General features: G+C 41.7%; 1 protein-coding gene across 1 annotated transcript in view; it reads right to left on the bottom strand.

Annotated features, from left to right (window-relative positions):
- The window catches only part of BCKDHB (branched chain keto acid dehydrogenase E1 subunit beta), a 252,167-nt gene that overhangs the window by 157,579 nt on the left and 76,409 nt on the right, over positions 1–18,179 (bottom strand). Inside the window, exons 4-5 of the mRNA XM_088470538.1 lie at positions 8,800–8,933; positions 1,099–1,254 (exon numbers count right to left, since the gene is read on the bottom strand). Of these exons, the coding sequence (XP_088326664.1) occupies positions 1,099–1,254; positions 8,800–8,933 (290 nt within the window). The remainder of the gene's footprint in view (positions 1–1,098; positions 1,255–8,799; positions 8,934–18,179) is intronic.

The following is an 18,179-nucleotide window of genomic DNA, read 5'->3' as shown; positions in this document are numbered from 1 at the left end:
TTTGACAGAACCAAGCTGGATGTTTTGCTTTTTCACCAAAAATGTAAATGCTACAAAACACATTCAGTGGGTTTTAAGGCACTTAAAGCTGCCCATACACGGTGCGATATAGCAGCTGATCCGATGGATTGATACGATATTGCGGCTATATCGTACAGTGTATGGGTATAATATCGGCCAGTGCTTGCGCCTGGGCGGTCGTACATCGCGGAATCGGTATATCGGCTGGCGGCAAATCGGTGAAATACCGCCGGCCGCATGGAAATCCCGATCGTCCCTAAGGTAAGTATAAGCTAACCTAACCCTCCAACCTTCCTTAGGGGTGCCTAACCCTAACCCCTCCCAGAACCCCCCCCCCCCCAAGTGCCTAACCCCAACCCCCCCTTCCCCGCTGCCTAAGCCTAAATCCCCTGGGGGGTTGCCTAACCCTAAGTCCTCCCCGGGGGTGCCTAATCCTAACCCTCCCTCCCCCTAGCCTAACCCTAACCCTCACCCTAAGTCCCCCCCGGGTGCCCTAAACCTAACCCTCCCCCCCCGTGGCTGTCCACTCGCGGCGCCCGGCATCCCTTCGATCGGGATGCCGGGCGCCTGTCTCCCGGCGTCGGGAAAATGTCGCCCGGCATTTTATCCTCGCCGGGATAGGACAGTCGTGAAGCCGGCTGTCGGTTTTAAGGCAGCCGGTTTCCCGATTGCATCCCTACATCGCACCTCCAGATCTTATTGCATGGTCACTTGATCTGGGGATGCGATGTACGATCCCATGCAGCGCTATGCGGGTGGGGTAGGGGGGTGCCGGCATATCGGGCGGTTGGCCACCTGATCGCTCAGTGTGTGGGGACCGCCCAATATGTCGGCCGTCGGATCACAAGTCGTATAGCAAGGTGCTTATCGCACCATGTATGGGCAGCTTTACACTCACATGCTAAACTACACAAACATATCGACTATCAAATTCAAAATATTTGCAAAAAACAAAAGTAAATAAAAATAAAAGTAAATAAAATAAACACTTGCCTACCTCAGTTTATCCCATTATCTATAATACAATTTCACAGTTGCATTGAATTCCAGACACATGCAATTAAATATATATCATACCTTTATCCCAGGACAGTGAGCAAAAAAGGCCTCTGGACTTTGGGAATGATAAAGTGCACCATGACCAACACAACCCCATGGTGCTCGAATGGTCAGGCTGCCACAATTGAAAAGATCACCAGATCGATATCGATACTTTGCTGCTTCGTTGACAATCTGCAAAGCACAAATATTTGATTCTTCTGTTAACTGTTCAACTAATACCGTTATATATTTTATAGTACAAACAACATTGATATAAGCTAGATGGATATGGAATATATAGATTGTAGACAGAATATAGATATGCAAGTGATAGGAAGAAAAAAAGTGATGAAAAAATATAAGATATTAATATAATGACAAGGGGTGACGTCACTATATTAATATACAACTTATATGAGGTCACTGTTGCAAGACTCATTTTGTAAGTGTTCCAAAAAGCATCTTAAACAGTCATCACAAGGTTAGTGAGCAAATAACCATTACGTTGTAAAACGTAATTTTTTATACAGATTTGTACACACACCGTCTGTAATATCCAACAGTCCTGTGAAGCGATGTATGTCCAGCTGTGTATATGCCAAATTAAACATCAACATACACAATATTTACGTACACCTCTAAGGTGGCTTAATGAGCACTCTGTGTTTAGTTCAACAGTGCTCGTGCTGAACAAAAAATAAATAAACCGTGAGTCCCAGGGAAATTGGGGCAACACTTCACAGTTTCCGGGTCCCATCACAATTTATGACTCACTGCCTGCAGCACGTAAAAACGCACTATAGCGCATATTTTGCACTGAGAATGAAGGGAACAGGGGAGGGAGGGGAGAGTTCACAGGAGAGCAGAAGGGGTACAGACATGGGGAGAAGGAAAGAGGGGGCACAGGAGAGCAGAAGGGGTACAGACATGGGGAAAGGGGAACAGGGGTGGGAGGGCAGAGTACACAGGAGAGCAGAAGGGCAGAGGAGACTACACAGGAGAGCAGAAGGGGTACAGACGTAGGGAGAGGGAAACGGTGAGCACAATGAAGGAGAGTACACAGCAGAGCAGTAGAGGTACAGACATGGGGAGAGGGGAACAGGGGGCACAATGGAGCGGGAGAGTACAAAAGAGAACAAAAGGAGTACAGTAAGATTGAAAGGGGTGGGAGGGCAGAGTACATAGGATAGCAAAAGGGGATAGGGGAAAGGGTGGGAGAGGAGACTATACAAGATAGCAGTAAGTGTACAGACATGGGGAGAGGGAAACAGGGGGCACAATGGAGGGTGAGTACGCAGGAAAGCAGAAGAAGTACAGACATGGGGAAAGGGAACAGGGGTGGGAGAGCAGACTACACAGGAAAGCAGAAGGGTAGAGACATAGGGAGAGGGGAACAGGGGGCAGAATGGAGGGAGGAGACTACACAGGAGAGCAGAAGGGGAGAGGGGAACAGGTGGGAGAGGAGACTACACAGGAGAGCAGAAGGGGTACGATAGTTTGCTCCACTATTATTATAATAGGAGACAAGTCAGTCTCCCCATATAATCATAACAAAACACTAGGGGAGAGGGAGAGCAGGAGAAGCACAGACATGGGGAAAGGGGAACAGGGGTGGCATGGCAGAGTACACAGGACACTAGAGAATGCTCCCCTGTGTAACAATAATATTAGGATACCAGTCTGCTCCTCCTGTGCTATAATAAATATAAATACCATTTACCTGCTGCCAGATACATTGATACTGCTTACACAGCTGCCACAAGGAAGATGTCGACCTTACCCCTGCAGTTTGGTTCTAGCAACAACCAAGATGTCACCGAAGGGGGGCCTGGGGGATGTTAGAAGGAAGCATGATCCAGCGTCTGTATAACTGGAGCCGCGCGGAAGTCAGCTGGAACTAACAGCCAACGGCATTTGGATGAGACAATGCCGGCGGTTATTGGTTGGTGAATGCTGCTGGCGGTGATTGGACGAGATGCCCCCAGCAGCGATTGGCTGCTACAGCCACTGTGTGTACGCTGCAGCAACCAGTCACCGTCGGCAGCATCTCCCCAATCACCGCCGGCGGTGATTCGCTGCTCTGCGGCGAACATACAGTGCATCCAGTTAGACCCGCGTAAATAAGCGCTATAGCACGTATTTTGCGATCACTGGTTCAATAATTGCAAACTGTATATAAATACCAGGAGTTCCTAGTTTTAAAGAAAAGACCAGCTTTTAAGCTAAACCTGCACCAGCCTCTGGCACCATGAGTTTATGTGGATACTCCTCAATGGCTTCCAATTTCCATATATTTTACAGTAGGGTATACTTTATCCTTATTACATATAAGTGCCAATTGATTTATCAACCCTAGCAAAAGCATGGTTCATTTGCTAGGGTTAATGATTAGCAAGTTATATTTAGTGAATTATAAGGTGCAGCTATATTTAATTTTATTGAGATTTGCAAAGTTTGTTTAGCTAAAAACAAGCAACTAGGCAAAACTACACATTGTGCAAATACTACAAATACTTTTTTTGCTCATCTATATCTTATACTGTATATAAAATTCATAGGTTTGTTTGTCTGGTTATGCATTCGGACACCCCTGCACCGATTGGGATGAAACCGATGTGAGGTAGTCCAGTTGGATCCTGGCCAGGTTTTAGGGGGTTAGGGTCCCGATCGGACCTCCCGTTGGTTTACGCTGAGCAGAACTGCGACCCAAGGAGCCTGTTCTGGGCCTCCAATGGATGGATTTGGATGACATCACTTAACTTGAAGATTGGGTACTTCAGCTAGTTCCTATATAAATCCTGTAAAGACTGGTCATGTAATCTTCTGTATAAGCTATAATCACTCATGTAAGAAAAGGCTAATATTTGTTAATGTTAGACAAAACAAATCACTCAGATCAGCTATAAAACATGCAAATGGTACAAATGACCTTGAAATATTTTACAGATTAAAAATCAAATGTATTTAAAAGTGTGCAAACTATTTGGTAAAAGCCATGGCATCCTTCAAAATACTTCAGCGGCATCAGTTTCTCAGTGCAAGTTATTTGATATTCCCGTTAAATCTATTTCTTCAAGTCCATATGGGGGGGTTGCTATTCACAGTAGAGTGGAGGGCAAAGGGGCTGGCACTAACATGGGTAATTACTTTGAGTATGTAGCTCTCCCCTCAACCCTTTATCAGTAACAAGTTATCAATGCTTATAAGATAATAGTGTTGTGTTCTCTTTCTTTCTACCCTAATAGATGAAAATTCTTTAGAATGAGCACAAGGGGACTCAATGTCCTGCAGATGGACTCAGAGAAATTAATTTCACAGGGAGTATTAAAAATCCTCTTTTGTCCTTCATCCTACCTACGAGAAACTGCTAACTAGAGATGTGCACGGACCCCCATGTTTTGGTTTTAATTCAACATCGTGTTTTGGTTTTGCCAATGTCGTTATTTTTTAACACAGTGCCTGAACACTCAACACAGTGCCTCACAATGCACTTAAGGCTGTGGCATCCTAATGGAGTTTTTGGGTCTTTTTACATATCACAGAGGACCTCATTCAGAGCCGCTCGCAAAAAGCGAGCGCTCGCTCTGAATAAGGGCAGCCGCTTTTTTTTTTTTTTTTTAAATCCGGCCTCCTGGCCGCTCGCTAAGCTGTGGGTGACCACCCACAGCTTTTGCAAGCGGCCAGGTGATGGTCGCGACCATCGGGCTTGCGACGAGACCCTTGTGGTAGGGTCTCGTCTTCCGCAAGCCCCAGTGACCTTTCAGCTCTAATAGAGCTGGAAGCTCACTACTGACATCACTGGTGGCCTGTAAGGTTGAACCCTGATATATCGGGATATATGTTAAGAGACAGGGAGTAAAAATTGGCCCTTTTTGACTATGATGTACTGGCCACAATTACAAGTCCGGTAATCTCCTTGCCAAATTTGCAGGGTGAGTTTAGGGTATTTGGTGACCTCTAATTTCAAGGTCAACTACTCCATGTCAATTGCCCTGAATATCATGGTACCTCCTCAAATGATAGCAGGCCTTAAGACTTCTTTCCCCTTCAGCTGGCATACTTTTCAATTGAAGTACCTTGGCATTACTCTTATCTAAACCATCTATTCAAGGCCAACTTTAATCCTCTCTTAGCCAAAATATGATCATAGCTGCAGTCTTAGAGAACTAGACCCTTTTCGTGGTTTGGGAGGTGAGATATTCTTAAAATGAATTCCCTCCCTAAGATTCTTCACCTTCTACAGGTCTTAGATGTCAAGATAATGAACACAGTTTGATGGACTAACAAAACTAAAATTTAGCAATTTTGCTGGTGCACAATGATTTTTATGACAAAAACAATTATGAACATTGTTTCCTAATGTAGTTATAACAGCTGTTTTGAGTTACACTACGATTAACCACAACATTTTTAAATCGGATCTCAATTTACTATGACATTTTGCTAATGTGACTAAGAGACCTCATATTATTTCAGTGGTCCAAAAAAAAAAAAAAAAGAATTATATTAGGACAGGGTTCCCGAAACTTGGTCCTCAAGGAACCGTAACAGTCCAGGTTTCAAGGATAGCTATGCTAGTGAACAGATGGTATAATCAAAATGACTGAGGTACTAAATAAGTCACCTGTGTTTAAGCATGAATATTCTTAAAACCTGGACAGTTAGGGTATTTTTAGGACAGAATTTTTGATCATCTGGATTAGTAGGTAAATAAAAAAAAATTGTTTTATCCAATATATACAAAATATACAGGCATATCCAACTGTGCTGCGCAAGGAATGGATTGTTTAACAGGTCAGGCTTTGCTTTTTAATAGAAGTAAAAAATTATTATTTTATCACAAAGCCAAAACATTGAGTACACTGAAAAGTGTATATGGTCCTTGTTGAGTTGCGAGTAATTCCAGGTAGAAGATGCACCTTGGCAAAACCATGTTGTGATGCATGGAGGGAAAATTTTAAAATGTGCAGACAAATTTTAGTTGGGAGAAATGCGCATCTTAGTTTTACTCGAAAATATCAGCAAGCTTTACTTTTATACTAGAATTTAAAGCTACATGCACAACCGACAACATTTTTCGTGCATATGGGGGAGGGGAAGCACCCTTTCCATCACAACATTGTTTGTCCTGGTGTAAATTTGCACTGTTTACTTTCCCAAAACCATAAATGAGGACTATAGATCAAAAATATAAAATTATTTAATTTGTTTTAGTTTTGTATTTTATTTAAAGGCAAATACAAAAATACAGGTAATTATCAACAAACTCTTTTGTATTATTTCTTTTATGTAAACCGCACAGAGGTTTATATGTATAGCTGCTAAGCTGAAGTCCGGTGCCTATTGGATTATATTCTTGTTTTTTAATACTGAACCCCAATAAAACAGAGGTCCTGATGAAAGTTCGCAGGACAAGGCTGCAGCAAAGCCAAAACAACAGGACTAAGGTTTGGGGGTTCAGAACTAGAAAACACTGAACATGCGTGGCATCTTGGTGTTGTCCTGGATAGTGGCTTGGCACTTAAACATCAAGTATCAGCCCCAATCCAATACTCATTCTTTCATCTAAGGAACATAGCCAGATTCAAAAGTCATTCATGCATTTATATCATCACCCCTAGACTACTGCAATGCCATCTACCTGGGACTCCCAGCAAAATAATTGCACCATCATGAAGTCAAAGGGCCCACTTACAGTAGGTTGCAAGTCATTTTTAACATACGGTACACATTTTCATACTGGGAATGCTCAGCAAAAAGCCATATGCATAAGTCTGTATCTAGATTTTTGTGCAACACTGATCAAGAACCGGCAGAGTGAGCTGGGTGGAGGCAAGTGTAAGCTAAATAGAGCACATTCGGGTAACTGTCATAATTAGGTTATGATGCATCCCAACCTCTTAGGAGATCTAGCTCTAGCAGATACTGACTTTTCTTAACCCTACATCTTGCAATGTTCTTATTTTGTGGTATGTACCTTTTCCTTCTTATATTCACAGAGCAAGTGCATTGATTTCTGATTGAGCCACAAACCATTTATTGTTTGCATCATACAGTAATGCGCACTATACATAACATTAATGTATTTCTTGTAATCAGTGCTTAAAGTGGTCCTAGAGATGTGGTGGAACTCACTCACTCCCCTTCCCCCATTCCACGGCGCCTCCTGCAGTCTATAAATATATAAATTTGCGCCTTTTTTTTTTTCAATAAAGAGACAGCGCGTGCCTTAGGCATTCGTCACAAAAAGGAGTGGTCTCAAAAGAAAGGGGCATGGTCACACAAAAATATCCCCAACTCAAATTACGCCACACAGCAGCACAATTTTATTCACATTATACCACATAGTAGTGTCCCTTATTCATGTTACGACACACAGTAGTGCCCCCAGAGCCGTAACGAGACTTTTTGGTGCCCTGTGCCAGAGAGCATTGGCGCCCCCTCCCCCCAAATTTTAAATAGGGATATAAGATAGTGCACCTGAAAAAGGGCCATGGCTTCATGGGGAAGGGCCAGGGAAGAGATGAGGGAGGCCAGGAGATGCTGGGGATAAAGAAGAGGAAGCTACAAGTGAGAATGATAATAAACAGGAAAACTGACAGGCCCAAACAGCGGTCCTTGCCCTGTGCCATGGCACTGGTCGCACTACCCTAGTTACGGCCCTGAGCGCCCCTTTTACACAAAGCCGACACTAATGTCCCTTATACACAATGCCCACAGTAGTAGTACCCATAATACACAACGCCCACAGTAGTGCCCCTTATTCAATGCCCACAGCAGTAGTGCCCATTATGCAATGCTCACAGCAGTAGTGCCTTTATGCAATGTCCACTGTAGTGGTGCCCCTTTATGCAGATCCCCCAGTAGTGGTTCCCCTTATGTAGTGCCCCCTATGCAATGCCCCCAGTGGTAGTGCCCCTTACACAAAAACAAACACAAAAACACGTAATACTTACCTTAAGCTGCGCTCCTGCGTCCACTGCCATCCAACAGTGGTGCCGGGCTGACTGGCTGGGTAAGGTGGGCTGAAGGAGGCTGAACTCATTCCGCCTCCAACTAGAATTGACGGAACGCAGTTCCGGCCCACTTTAACCTCTGCTTGCAATGCTTTTTCTGATTTAAACTATTTTGGCCCAGCATAACTTTACCCCAGGATCTTTAGGTTTAACTGGAGCTTATATGAAGGTGATCTACTAATAATTATTTAAAAAAAATATTATTCTCTTTAGGATGATATCCAAATACATTTTGCTAATTGGTTCTAGATTAACTGGGATACCATCCTACATTATGTAAAACTGTTTAACACTTGTCATATATAAAACTAGGGTGCCCCCGGCAACTACAAAACTTATTTTGTCATTAGTGAAATCAATATTGCTATTTATTCAAAGATTCCTGTGATGCAAAGATGCCTGTGTATTTTGGGACCAGTTCAAAGCTCATCTTTCAATCAAAATAGTTATCTGAATTCCATCCTTAGTCATTTTTTTCTATAGTCCTCAAGAACACAGCTTAACATTAATAATATTTGAAGAACTGATTTTTTTAAAAATAAAAAATAATTAGGTATATGAATATCTATATTGAAATAAAGTAAATGTGATCATGTTCGCTAAATGTGTTGGATTCCACTTTTCAAATAAAGAAATAAATACATTTTGGACTTGTACCATTAAGGATTGTAAACAACTCATGTCATGTCACCACCGTATTCCATAAACTGACTGTACAAACCTGATCAAATGCTGGATATATGTAGTCTGCAAACTGGATCTCAGCAATAGAGGTAGCACCAGCAACTGCAACCCCAATGCCAAAGCCAACAATCCCCTGTTCACACAATGGAGTGTTGAAAACTCTTTCTTTACCTGGAAAACAAATGGAATAATTGACGTTACCTACTTATGTGCTTTGTTACAAATGCTAGTTAAAACTTCAACTTGAATAATAATTACTAAAGGAAGAAGGAAATTCACTACTACATAGTATACATAAAATCAACCCAGAAATACTGATTATTATAATCATGCTCCTGTAAACAGTCCAGCGCGAGGCAGGCCTGCCTGTTTCTATTATGTAATACATGGAAACTCTCGGTTTAGAGAGACCAGATCATTAAGCCCATGATACAAAATCAAATGCTCACATCCAGACGCATCCCCAAGAGCTAAAATGTGCATGCTGCAGTTCAATATCAATTAATTGGGCTGCAGTACACACACACACATATATATATATATATATATATATATATATAAACACACAAATAGTCAGAGCGCAAGACTTAAAAACGGAATAGTAGTCCCAATAAGGGATCTGTATGCAAATGCCTCATATATTGGGCCGGCATATCTCCCTTCCTGGAAGTCACTGTATCCACCACACAGGTATTCAATTTCTGAGTGACGAAACGCGTAGGGGCGTGGCCTAGCGTTGTTCTGTGATACGAGGTCTCCGACGAGTGAACCTGTTGTTCCCGGAGACGGAGGATCATTTCTTTTTATGTGCTGTATACTTGCGGTGGTTTGACCGCTATGTCTGGTACGTCATTTAAGACATATGTTTTGTCTGATAAATTTTAATAAAAGTTGGAAGATAATGCACTATTGGCGCCCCTTCTATCTTTCCTCTAGAAATATATATATATATACACACACATACATACATACACACACACACATACACATACCCACATACAAAACCTACTGAATTTCTACCACTCAAACTCAAAAAAGCAATGAAACTAAACTCCGATCATTAAGGCTGATGCCTTAATGGATGTGTTCCTTGCACAATTCCTCGTGCGTATTCCAATGAGCACACAATTCTGTGAATTAGCAGCTCCACCATTTTGTGAGTGACAGCAATCTCACTCTGTGAGAGTGCTGAAACGGCAGTTAACCACAGGGTGTGATGGCATACCATATCTGTATTGCAAAAAAATTTTTTTTTTACACGTCGTCATTATGGGGTATTGTGTGTAGAATTATGAGGACAAAAATGAATTTATTCCACTTCGAAATAAGGCTGTAACATAACAAAATGTGGAAAAAGTGAAGCATCGTGAATACTTTCCGGATGCACTGTACACACAGACACACACACATTATACATACATATACCCAAATAATCCGAAATACGGAATATTCTGAAATACAGAATTTTTTTAGCATGACTGGGATAGTGAAACATTTGCTTTTTGATGATTCAATGTACACAAACTTTGTTTAAGGCATAAAATTAAAAATAAAGTAGAAAACTACCTTTAGTTTTTGTGTATAAGATGCACTGTATATGAACCATAAATTAATTTCATGTATGTACACAAACTTTGTTTGAGCCACAAAATTAATGAAAATATTGTATAAAATTACCTGCAGGCTTTGTGTATAAGGTGTATAAAAAATATATATATATTATAGTATGTGTGTGTATATATATATATATATATATATATATATATATATATATTTATATATATACACATAATTATATATATACACACACACACATACATACGCACACACATACATACATACACACACAAATATATTATATATATACACACATATACATATATATATATATACACATATACATATACACACACACATACATATACATACACACACATTGCACCATTGTGTAGTTAATATTTGATCACAATGTCAAACAAAAATAATGTATTGTTACAGGTAAGGGAAATATAGGCAACCTGATACACTTTGGGGGCAGCATTGGCTGGCCCTCTAACCTTCAAAAGGTTACTCTTATTATCAGTTATAAGAAAAATTAAAACATTTAATTAATGAAAGAGGCACCTTTCTGCAATAACATATCAGCAGGCCTGTTACGTGCAACAATCTAGAAGAAACAAATATGATTAGGAGGCAGCCGGATGTAGTGAGTGAAGACTTGGAGGGCCGCCTGAATCCCACCACTGATCTAAGGTAATTGATTACTAACTGGTGTGAGTGGATAGTTCACAATGTGTATACAATCTGTCATCCCATTTTACCACCAGGCACTGGGGATTTAAATTCAGACTCCTTGTCTATATTTTAGAACTGACAACTATATACTTGCATACAGCATTGAAGAAAGGGGTACCCACACTAATGGCCGGTTGCAGCTTCCTCAATCTCAGACAATATGGGGCAGATTTAATAAAGCATGAGCTCCCATGTGAGCCTCACATTATGTGCCTCTCTGTGTGCATTTCCTGGTATTACCTTACAGCATACTTGCCTACTTTTGAAAAAGCATTTCAGGGAGATTGTGAAAGCAGCACCTATGAGCGTGGTGGTAAAGTGGGCGTGTACTGCTACATCTGAGAGGCGTGTCATAAAATTGATTTACATCCACATGTAAATGAGCCCCAAAGCAGTTAGTAAGATCTACTTGTTGATGAAAATATACTGATACTTCTCAGAAAATGCATGTAACCATAGGGATCATTGTGCCTTATAACCAATGCAGGGAAATTATACTAATGATCCCATTTGAAAGTATATATCTCTGTTTTTTCTTTTATAGAACATTGTCATAATGGGGGTAAGGTGAAATGAGGGAGATTGGTAGACACTTCAGGGAGATTGCTGCTATTTCAGGGAGTCTTCCTGACAATGAGGGAGGGTTGGCAAGTATGCTGTCCAGAAATAATTGCTTATACGAATTCATTTTAATGTATAAGTACTGTAATAAACATTTGGTTTTCATTTTAGTTAACCCCTTACCGCAATATTTTAAAATATATTTTTTCCTTTTTGTATTTGAATTAATACCTTTACCATCCTTATATTAATAATGATAGTCTGACGCTTGGCTATGAGGTCACAGCCCAGTGCTATACTTCCACTCCCAAGAGCAGAACATGCACCTACCATGTATCACCTGCTCAAGTAAGAAGCAGTGGTGGAAGCACCACTTTCAATGGGATGGAGAAGGTGCTCCCAGGTATAGTGCCGTCCCTGTATACAATAAACTATTCTAGTATATTGGTAAATATATTATATTACTTTATTTCTTTAGGATATACACATACATAGCTATACTTGCTCCATATGGGGTCGATCCAATTGGCCACGATTATCTTGCTGGCGCCAGTCAACGCGGAAATGGCCGCACTTTATGGCAGTCTGAATTTGCCGAATTTTGTTCGCAGCCCCATAGGTTTGAAAGCAAAAATCCGAGAATTTGGGCTCTGAGCGGGCCGCGAAGGGTGCAAGATGCCGGTCAGTTGCTGGCGTTTTAACGCCGTTGCAACGGCAACTCGCACCCTTTGCGGCCAATTGAATTTACCCCTAAGTCACTCTTAGATATGGCTGTATGCTGTGATATTAGAAAGGGATTAAAATGAGCCACATCATAAAATCCAAAAGGTGCACCTTTAATGCTCCACGCCTTCTCTTTGTCAGGTAAAACAATGCCTAAGCTTTATATATTTATGGGTACTCAACAGGGGCGTATTAAGAGAAGAGTGGGCCCGTGTTCACACTCCGTCCGGGGCGCCCTCCTCTCTCTCTGGCGGCCAATGCACAATGACAGCCTCAGTAGACTCTGGGCACTAGTCTGTGCCCGGAGTCTACTGCGCAAGCAAAAGGCTGCTGTGCCATTTTCACGGCGATTTCCCTACTGCGCACGTGTTAAATGCCGGGAATATGAGCGCAGCTTCCATTTTCCAGCCGTTTTGTGTAGTGCCTCTCCAGCCAATGTGGGACTACAGGATAGGTAAGTATTAAAGACTATGGGTGCAGGGTGTGCGGCATGGGCCCCCCTGGACCCAGGGGGCCCGTGTGCACCGCACACCCTGAACCCATTATAGATACGCCCCTGGTAATCAGACACAATATAATATGGAAATGTTATGATTTATTGGACTCCCCAAGTAACACACAGTTAGCCAAAATATTATTACTAATTCCAAATAAGACTAGTTACAGATGTGTCCACTCCTCATACATCTAGCCTCTTTGTGTGTTAAACAGACCTTCTAGTCGCACCATGCCATGGCATGACTCTGTAGCGCATAGCGTCTTATTGTGCGACATTTTGCCTTAAAATAAGTCTTATTCACACAGCGATGCGAACAGTTTGCACAAGCAGCTTCTGCTGATTAAATTGATATGAAGCATGCCTATATTCTCTGTGCGTCTGCGGGTGTATCTGCATACAAAACGCTACGTTACAGCCGCCGACACTGTAACGTAACATTTCACAGATACACCCGCAGATGCACAAAGCATATAGGCATGCTTCATATCAATTTAATCAGCAGAGGCTGCTTGTGCAAACTGTTCGCATCGCTGTGTGAATAAGACACATATGACTGTAAAAAGTTGCAAGGAAGACGCTCAGCGCTACCAAGTCACACTGAGCTCCGGCGTTATGTGCGGAGTGACTTGTAGCGCATGGAGGATTGATATATGTGGAGACATCTGTAGTTATTTGTAAGCTCCAACAAAATGTTAGCAGTATTAAAAAGGTTTCCATACTGTAATGTGTAATACAGTCATATAATAATGGGGGTTTTGCTTTGCAAATATGAATTGGTTGTTCAGAGTGAGGTAATGGCTAAAAGTCATTGTTTCTCCATAATTATTGTGTTCTGTAAGGGAAAACAAAAGCAATTACCTAAACATAGGTCACATCTTAAACACACTCTAACCCTGTATTTCTTGGTTTCATTTTTTTGTAAATGTAAATAGTTACAAGACTAATGCTGGGTACACCCTTAAATGCCAGAGCAGCCGACTTGCCATCACGCCAACAGAGCGGCTGATAAGGTTAGCTATATACACATGCCAAGTCCTGAAGCAGACATAACATGTTGGAAGCTCAATCTACTTACCTCCATGAACTTTGAACTTTCCTCTTAAGATAAGCCTATGATCTACCCTAGTCCTATGTCTATTTTTATGATATTTGTTTGCCTGCATTTGTATGTGATGTAATTTAGCATGAAACATTTTTTTTTTTATCAATTTGTGTTTTTATTCATTTAAGTTAATTAAAAAAAAATTTATACAAGCACTAATGTATACTGCCTATTTATATAAGCTATTTATCTTGGTATTAGTTTGTTGATACATCAGGTACTGTTTGCCCAGAATAGTGGTTCTATTTAGCCAGTTTTTTTGTAAGAAAAAATACTTAGTGTGCCTTATATTTGGCTCTAACAAACAAATATTTACACCAAGTTTACACAGGCACTTTTCACTTTTTAAATAAAATTACACATTGTTGCTTATTTGCACTAATATATCTATTGTCATATACATTCTCATTTTTAATTAGTTACTTATTTATCTATTTGAGTGTTCAGATTGAATTCATGTTTAAGCACTAGAGGCACTCCTCATTATCAGCTCTATGTACATAGCTATATGGAAGCTTGAGACTGGTTCATATCTGTTTGCTCTCACAAAAGGGAATACCAAGGTCCTTTGCGGATTTTGAAGATTTTTGAGGAGCTTTGGACAGTTACCACTGACTCACTAAATGTTGTAAAACTATTTGAGCTTAACTCTGATCTTTACTATGAACCCATTAGGAGTAGATATTTGATCAGTTACGGTTCCATTGACCAGTTGTGTGAAGATTCCCTCCCCATTGAACTCACACCTGCTTAAAGGTGAGGGTGGGTCTCAAAAAAACATCTCCTCTACAATGGCCTTGGCTTACTAATTTATTGGATCTATGTTATTTTTCTTACTTTGTTTATGTGAACCAGAAGTTTTAAAATGTTGAACCTATGTTTGTAATCAAAAATAAAAATGTGCTATCTTTCTTAATTGGCCTTTTTGGCCTTCTTTTGGGTGATTTTCTGGTGGAGGGTATATCCACAGGATCCCTCATGGTCTAATGAAAAACAGTTCAAAAGGAGAACACCTAATTTAAACGTTTAGAGGACGGACTTTGAGTTAGCAGGTTGCTTGACTGTGAAACGGTCTTAAATTGATTGCACATAGCGCACTTAAGAATTTTTTTATGCATGTATGTGCATATATACATATACAGGTTGAAACTCTGATATCCAAAATGCTTGGGACCAGGGGTATTTTGGTTAATGGAATATTCCGTGTTTTGGAATATTATCATATCATAATGAAATATCTTGGGAATGGGACCCCAATATACACACAGAATGCATTTATGTGTTATATACACCTTATACACACACAGCCTGCAGGTCATTTTATATAATATTTTCAATAATTTTGTGGCTCAAACAAAGTTTGTGTACATATATAAAATTCAGTTATGTTTCATATACACCCTATACACACAGCCTGAAGGTAATTTTATACAATATTTGTAATCATTTCTGCCTTAGACAAAGTTTGTGTACATTGAACCATCAAAAATCAAAGGTTTCATTATCTCAGTCATGGCAAAATAATTCCGTATTTCGGAATATTTGGATATGGGAGACTCAACATGTACACATTAGGGGTGTGCACCAGCCACTTTTCGTGTTTTAGTTTTGGATCTGGATCTTTCTTCGTGTTTTGGATCTGGATTGGTTTTGCCAAAACCACCCTTCCGGGTTCTGGGTTTTGTGTTTTGGGTCTGTATTTTTTTGGAAAAAAGCATAAAAACAGCTAAAATCACAGAATTTGTGGGTTTTTCTGCTCCTATGCTATTATTAACCTCAACATTAATTTCCACTCATTTCCAGTCTATTCTAAACAGCTCACAATATTGTTTTTAGGCCAAAGGGTTGCACAGAGGTAGCTGGATGACTATGCTAAGCGAGACAAGTGGGCGGCACAAACACGTGGCCCATCTAGTAGTGACACTGCAGTGGCAGATTGGGGCCTAGTTTTTCAAACTGCTATCCTAACAGTACATAATGCAAAGAAAAAAAAAAAAAAAAAAAAAGAGGTGAAAGATAGAATTGTCCTTGGGCCCTCCCACACACCCTTATGTTGTATAAACACTTTAACAAACCAATCATTTCAGCGCCAGAGTCTGCCACACGACTGTGACTGAAATGATTGGTTCGTTTGGGCCCCCACAAAACAAGCTGGCAATTAATCTGTCCCTGCACAAACTGGCTCTTTGAAGGCATGATGTCTTCCTCATCCACCGATTCCTCACCCTCCTCAGTGTTGTGTACATCCTCATCTTCACAGAGTATTAATTCGCTGCCGCTGTAATCCACAACCACAGGTCCCTCTGTACGTTCTGGAGGCTGGTCTCCATGGAAGAATTGATAGTTCATTTTGATGAACATCATCTTCTCTACATTTTGTGGAAGCAACCTCCTACGCCTTTCTCTGACAAGGTTCCCGGCCATACTAAACACTCTTTCGTAGTATACACTGGAAAGGGGGCAACTTAGGTATAACAGAGCCAGTTTGTTCAGGGGCCTACAAATTGCCTCTTTTTCCTGCCAGTACAGGTAGGGACTGTCTGACATGCCTACTTGGATGCTGTCACCGATGTAATCCTCCACCATTCTGTCAATGGTGACAGTATCATATGCAGTGACAGTAGACATGTCAGAAATTGTTGCCAGGTCCTTCAGTTCGGACCAGACGTCCAAACTTGGTCCTGCCTGCCCTGCATCACCGCCAGCAGGTTGCTTAGGATACCCAAGTTGTTTCCTGGCAGCCCCAGCCAAAATGTAGTTGTCTGATTTCAACAGATTGACCACCCTCGAATCCTGGCAAAGCGAATGAAGGGCTTCATCCACAAGTCCCACATGCCAAGCGGAATCGCTCCGTCTTCGCTCCTCCTTCACTTTCTCCAGCTGCTTCTGCAAAAGCCTGATGAGGGGGAATGACCTGACTCAAGCTGGCAGTGTCTGAACTGACTTCACGTGTGGCAAGTTCGAAAGGCTGGGGAACCTTGCACAACATGGAAATCATTCTCCACTGCGCTTGAGTCAGGTACATACCCCCTCCTTTGCCTATGTCATAGGTGGATGTATAGGCTTGAATGGCCTTTTGCTGCTCCTTCATCCTCTGAAGCATATAGAGGATTGAGTTCCACCGCGTCACAACCTCTTTGCTTCAGGTGATGGCAGGGCAGGTTCAAGACTGTTTGCTCGCGCTCCAGTCTTCGGCACGCAGTCGCTGAATGGCGAAAGTGGCCAGAAATTTTTCAGCCCACCCAAAGTGTCTCCTGCACGTCCTTGTTGTGTTTCAGAAAATTCAGCACCACCAAATTTATTGTGTGAGCAAAACATGGGACGTGCTGGAATTTGCCCAGATGTAATGCCCGCACAATATTGATGGCGTTGTCAGACATCACAAATCCTCAGGGGAGTGTATGTGGGGTAAGCCATTGGGCGAAGATTTCCCTCAGTTTCTCTAAGAGGTTGTCGGTGGTGTGCCTCTTACTGAAACCGTTTTTTCTGAGCTGCTGCTACTGGTGATGCTGCTGTTGTTGCTGCGTAAGGTGATACATCTAGCCAGTGGGCTGTCACAGTCATGTAGTCCTTAGTCTGCCCTGTTCCACTTGTCCACATGTCCGTGGTTAAGTGGACATTGGGTACAACCGCACTTTTAGAACACTTTTTCTGACGTCTCTGTACATTCTCGGTATCGCCTGCCTAGTGAAGAAGTGGAATCTAGATGGGATTTGGTACCGGGGACACACTACCTCCATCAATTGTCTAAATCCCACTGCACTAATGGCGGATACTGGACGCAAGTCTAACACCAACATAGCAGTCAAGGCCTCAGTTATCCGCTTTGCTTCAGGATGACTGCTGTTGTACTTCATCCTCCTCGCTAAGGACTGTTGGAGGGTCAATTGTTTAGTAAAAGTAGTAGTGGTGTTCCTACTTCCTCTCTGGGATGATGAACTCCCAGCAGCAACCACAGCAGCAGCAGCAGTAGGCGTAGCAAAGTAGGAACCTCCGGAGGAATCCCCGATAGGAGAGGAGCCAGTCATGCCAGTGACATGGCCTGCAGGACTACTTCCGATCCTGACTGAGGAGGAAATTGACGAGGAGGGAGTTGACGGTGTGGTTTGCAGGTGCTTGGATACAACAGGACAAAGGGATTTAGGTGTCCCAGGGCTGCTTACAGTCTTAGCCAAAGTTTCTGAACTTGACAGTAACATTTTATGAACGCGCTGCAGGTGACGTATAGGGGAGGATG

This window comes from Taudactylus pleione, unplaced genomic scaffold (assembly GCF_031769625.1).
Source record: "Taudactylus pleione unplaced genomic scaffold, aTauple2 ptg000015l, whole genome shotgun sequence".
NCBI classification, from domain to species: domain Eukaryota; kingdom Metazoa; phylum Chordata; class Amphibia; order Anura; family Myobatrachidae; genus Taudactylus; species Taudactylus pleione.
The sequence above is the reverse complement of the archived record's forward strand: the minus strand, read 5'-3'. Positions and strand labels throughout refer to the sequence as shown.